This window comes from Branchiostoma belcheri, unplaced genomic scaffold, assembly GCF_001625305.1.
Source record: "Branchiostoma belcheri isolate BF01 breed outbred unplaced genomic scaffold, Haploidv18h27 scaffold26, whole genome shotgun sequence".
Taxonomy (NCBI): domain Eukaryota; kingdom Metazoa; phylum Chordata; class Leptocardii; order Amphioxiformes; family Branchiostomatidae; genus Branchiostoma; species Branchiostoma belcheri.
In genome coordinates, this window is record NW_017803865.1 from 609,694 (window position 1) to 614,712 (window position 5,019).

General features: G+C 45.4%; 3 protein-coding genes across 3 annotated transcripts in view; 1 reads left to right on the forward strand and 2 right to left on the reverse strand.

Moving 5' to 3' along the window:
- Nucleotides 1-429, forward strand: part of LOC109471871 (snRNA-activating protein complex subunit 3-like) — a 3,587-nt gene extending 3,158 nt beyond the window's left edge. The window contains exon 9 of the mRNA XM_019771286.1: nucleotides 1-429. This exon is cut by the window's left edge and continues 143 nt beyond it. Within this exon, the coding sequence (XP_019626845.1) occupies nucleotides 1-140 (140 nt within the window). The 3' untranslated portion in view covers nucleotides 141-429.
- A 25-nt stretch (nucleotides 430-454) lies between these two features.
- LOC109471869 (kelch repeat and BTB domain-containing protein 11-like) lies at nucleotides 455-2,762 on the reverse strand. Its single transcript, XM_019771284.1, has one exon. The coding sequence runs from the start codon at nucleotides 2,321-2,323 to the stop codon at nucleotides 911-913; it is 1,413 nt and encodes a 470-aa protein (XP_019626843.1). The 5' UTR covers nucleotides 2,324-2,762; the 3' UTR covers nucleotides 455-910.
- A 442-nt stretch (nucleotides 2,763-3,204) lies between these two features.
- Nucleotides 3,205-4,687, reverse strand: LOC109472005 (cytoplasmic tRNA 2-thiolation protein 2-like). The gene has a single exon (XM_019771578.1). The coding sequence runs from the start codon at nucleotides 4,485-4,487 to the stop codon at nucleotides 3,219-3,221; it is 1,269 nt and encodes a 422-aa protein (XP_019627137.1). The 5' UTR covers nucleotides 4,488-4,687; the 3' UTR covers nucleotides 3,205-3,218.
- Between the last annotated feature and the right edge of the window lie 332 nt (nucleotides 4,688-5,019).

The following is a 5,019-nucleotide window of genomic DNA, read 5'->3' on the forward strand; positions in this document are numbered from 1 at the left end:
GCTGGCAGAGGAGAGCCCCCTGCTTTTTCTGTGATCTTTGCTTCAAAGCCCTACATTACAGCAAGGACCTAACCAAACTGGCAGAGTTTGAAGCATATCCATATGTGGACATGGGAATATTCAATCTAGCTACAGCTTAGAAAAAGCATGTCTTTACTGTTTCAGTAACAGTATAGTGCATCTATATTTCAGTGGCTGTTTTCTCATTGTGAATTGCCTACCAGTGTTAACTCAGAAGTTGAGGGACCCATGTCCCATTAGGAGTACCTGTTCCTGAATTTTTTTCTTTTTCGGTGTACCTACAATACAAGTATTTTATGCTTCCTTCCCTGGAAGTGGTCATAGTGGGATAATTTTAATTCATACAGATCTGGTATGCTTCTTCCTTTTATTATCAGAGTAACAGTTACTTATACATGAATCTATTTTGTGGAAATAAAACTCAAGACAAGAATTGAATCAAGCACTTTACTAATGCAAAAGCCACGCAACACCTTAGCAACAGAAAGATACTCTTACTACTTTAATGTGTGATAAATTCATCTCAATAATACTGATGGTAGTTTGCCCATTCCACACTGATTATGCATCACATAAAATGGCAACTTTAATCAGCTTCATGTTCATTGGCACATACATGGGAGAGGGAGACCATTCACTGATATGGCATTGATTCACCAGAGCATCATCTACTTGACACCTGATGAAACAATCTCCAAGCAGATATTGGGATGAAACAAAGTTTTCTGATGACTGGTCTTCTCTGACAGGCATGGGTCACCACAATTTTTACCTAAACATCTGCTTGGAGATTAAAGTTTCAATAAATAGTTTGTCAGAAGTCTTGGATATTTATAATATCAGCCATCACTATACAGGTTCATGCAACAGATGTGCTTCACCTTTCTGCTTACTTGGTCCCTTGTGTGACATGTGAGGGCAGTCTCAGGGTCACAGCATTTTTAGTAGGGCCTCCTGGGCACCTCTTCAGTCCCAGTTCATCCCAGTGGTCATCCTCTATATCATAACACTGGGTAAACTTCTTACACACAAAGTAGATACAGTCATTACACACTGTAGCAAACTTGTTCAGGTACTCCAGCTTATTGGTCGGCCGAATGTGAAACCACTGCCCTGAAGAGACGACGAAACAGTCCACCTCGCTGCGGTACCCACCCATGACGTATATGACCCCGCGAGCAGACACCATCCCGTGATCGGAGCGCCGAGTCGGTAGGAGTGTCACGAATTCCCACTCATCAGCGGCGGGGGTGTAACTTAGCATCTGGTCAGTGTAATGTGGGAAACCACCACTGATGTAGATAGCTCCCCCACATGTGGTAACAGCATGGCGTCGTGAACCTTTAGGCAGTGGTGTTATATATCCCCACTCATCAGCAACAGGGTTGTACTTTTCTACTGAGGGTAATGCAGAGAAATAATGTTGTCGTCCACCTATGGCATACAGGTGGTCATCTAATGCTACCAGTCCAAAATCTGCCCGTCCCTGTAACATAGGTGCTATCTCTGTCCAAGTGTCGGTCATGGGGTTGTAGCGGAAGTTCTTCCTCTGTAGGTCCCTGCATTTAAAGTCTACAAAGCCGCCCACAACATATAGGTAGTTGTCCATGACTGCCACTCCGCAGGAAACGGAGCTCCCCTTGTCAGGAAGTGATGTGAATGACACCCACTTGTCTTCACTTTCACTGTAGTAGTAGACAGGTCGAGTTTTGCTGGCGTTCTCTTCGTGTGCCCCTAACACAACGACAGAACACCTCTGCTTGTGTCTCAACTCCCAGATGTAGTTCTTCTGCTCTTTAGTCAGTCTCTGGAAGGATTCTTCTGTCATGACTTCTGCAAGGTTATCACTAAGGTAGCCATAAAGGACATCTTGGACATTCGTTATGGCATATGCCTGCGCTGTGGACAAAATCGTGTGCCAGTTTTTCATGTTGATGTTTGCCCTGATGAATTTCTCTGGAAGAACTATCTGAAGGAAGCTCACAGTGTCCAGCATGTCGAGGAAGCAGTCTTGTGGTATTTCAAGAATGTCCGTGTGCATGTAGTCAAGAAGGGGTTTGAACACGTTTGGGGGTATAGACTGTAAGTTGATGACCTCTTCCATGCTCTCTTTCATTCCTGACGAAAACATGGCTCGAAAGTAGTCACTCTTTTCCTCGAGAACCGCCTTGTTGGCAGGGAAATTTTCTCCGTCAATGCAGATCCTGATATCACAGGTTTGTGAATAGCTACATCCCTGCTGGTGGGCACCATTCACTCCTGATGTATCCGAGGTAGCCATTATTTGTAGTCTTTGTAACATTGCCAGCAAACTTCCGTTTAAATGTTATCCGACAGATAAATAATAAGATTTTGTCCGCCTTCAAATGAGGGAGGGGGGCAAACTACATTTTTAGTAACTTAGCTCAGCTCAAATCATGTCAATGTTGTATTCATTTCAAGTTCTGCTGCATCGTATCGTGGGTAGTGCGAGACCCAAAATACCAGATCATGAATACTTGCCTTCTAAATTGAAACTATCGGCGACTTTTTCACAGCTTCAAAGACCGACGCGACTTTCCACGCAACTTCCATGTCGCCCGTTCATTGCATCATGGCGAGGCCCCTTGACAGCTGCATTGGTGGCCAGTGTAGTATACTTTTGTGCCTGATTACAAGCCATTTCCCCACGCCTGGTTTCACTTTTGTATATGGCTGTTACCTCTCCTGGCACAAAATATCATCTTAACATCATCATCAACATTTCCTGGCAGATTCTAAAAGTCCTCTATGATGTTGGCAACCTGACCATCCTATGAAATATGGGAAATGTCAGTTGAAAGCACACACACACAGGGTTTATACAAATGTACTTTATTTTAAACAAAAAAAAAGAGAAAATGGAAACCCAGAGCTAAGAAATACATTCAGGATATGTATTATATGGATTTTTGGTGAATGTAATGAAATTTTATCACAAATCAACATACATGGTCCACAGGTTTCTTTTTCCTGATGTAGTAAAGGAGTATGGACTGCAGACATCTTATTTTCTTTCACAATTTCTACAAATGCAATTATCTTTGTCATAGTGATTAATCATAGTAATACCAAGGAGGTTTCAAAACCTTCTTTGTAATATGGTACATATTTTTCTTCCAGTTTTTCCGTCATACTTAGCCATTTTTCTACTACATCTTGAGTCTGTATGCCAGTCCTCATGCGTACAGTTGGTCTGGCAGAGTTGACCAGTCACCCAAGTCTGCTACAGTGAGAGAGCAGCCATGGCAGAGAGATGGGCCTAGATCCTGACCAGTTGCCACACATTCACCACTATCATCACCCGCTGGTGCCAGAGATGTCTTATACACACTAGACTGTAATGGTGTCTGTCCAGTGTCCAAGGGTGCCTTACACATGGCACACCTCTTGTGTCCTTCTGGCTGATCATGTGACACACCAAGTTTGGCCCCTGTTCTGAACACAGTACTAACGGTGGAGGGAAAGTTCACTTGTAACCCGCTGATGAAGGCTTCTGTCAGATGGCCGATGCTTGCCTTTTCAGCCACTTTTGTTGTTAGCATGGGCAGGAACACGGACTCCACCTGGCATATGGTGTTGTACATAGAAATCTCCTTTGCAATGAAGTCCCTCATTGGTCGAACTATGACAACGTCTCCATGCCTGTCGTCAGCAAATCCGGTGTTGAGAGGAAGAGCTGCTCCTCTACCTTTGGCAATGTCAGCCATGATGCGCACAGACAGTCTGGTGCCACTGTCACCAACCATGACTTTAGTGTAACCGTGCATCCTGGCCACTCTGACCAGCAGTTTAGAACGGAGCATCTGCAGTAAGTCTTCTTTGGCTGTCAGAGACTTTGCGTCCTCAAACAGTCTCTTTAACCTGTCTGCACTTGAGTCGTCAATAGACGGCGACTTCACCTGCCTTTCTACATCTTCAGTTGTATCTTGTGATGTTTCCTCAGAGTCTGACACTGTAACTAGCGGATCTGTCTCTGTAGAGTGCTCATCAGTGAGAACATCCTCCAACATGACGAAGTGGACTGGGAAACCAGTATCTTCTGCTAGCTTAGAAACTGTTTGCACAGCTTTCTGTCGCTGACCTACATCAAACCCTTGGACGATAGAGCCCTCATCTACGAAGACTAAGCCCGGCTCGATTCGGAGTCTCTTCTTCTGAGTTCCTTCCTCCATGCCTCGCTTGACCAGATGAAGAAGGGCAGCCGAGGACGGCCCTCCAGAGAAAGCCAACAGAACCCTCTCTCCCGGCTGCACCACTCTCGTCTTTCCCAGCCCGGAGCGGAACTTGTGCGTGAAGTAGTTGAGGAAACACTCCCTGCAGAATGCGGCACTCGTCTGCACCACAAGCACGGCGGCTTTTCCACACCGCACACACTTCTTCTGAGCTGTGGGCAGATGCCTCTGAGGTAACTTGTCCGTGTCATCAAGTTGTCCTCCGCATTCCATCGTAACGCGAAGTTACAGAAATCGTAACTAGAAAACAAAATGTTCAGATAACGACCAACTGTCCTCCCCAGGTTTGGAGTGTAGCTAAGGTATTTTTCTCGCTTGTGGAACGGATTTAACCCGAAAGCTTGGGGATCACAGCGGGCACATGTCGCTTCGCTACACAGCCGCCATGATGACGCGTGGTGATGTAATAAAGGTCAGAGGTTAGCCCGAGGAGAGACAAAAAACATGGGAGATACTTTTTCACATTGGGCTAAGGGTAGAGGTCGAGAACGAGGCGGAGGTCACTGGAGGTCACCGGAAGTGACGCGTAGGGCTGGACTGCTACTCATATGCTGCAGCAATACCTCAGTTTCGGTAGTGTGGGGAGGGCTACCTGCGTCTTTCCCTCCATTTACGTGCAAAAACGTCAACTTTTACGTCTATATTCACTGCATTTGTGTGGCTCTTACCTCTGGGGACAAGGAAAAGCACAGTTCAGATCATATTTGAGGGGATTTAAGCTCTGGGGACCAGGTAACACTCCATA

Bases quoted from the DNA above. Each gene is read 5' to 3' on its own strand.
- LOC109471869 (XM_019771284.1), bottom strand. From the start codon at position 2,323: ATGTTACAAAGACTACAAATAATGGCTACCTCGGATACATCAGGAGTG.
- LOC109472005 (XM_019771578.1), bottom strand. From the start codon at position 4,487: ATGGAATGCGGAGGACAACTTGATGACACGGACAAGTTACCTCAGAGG.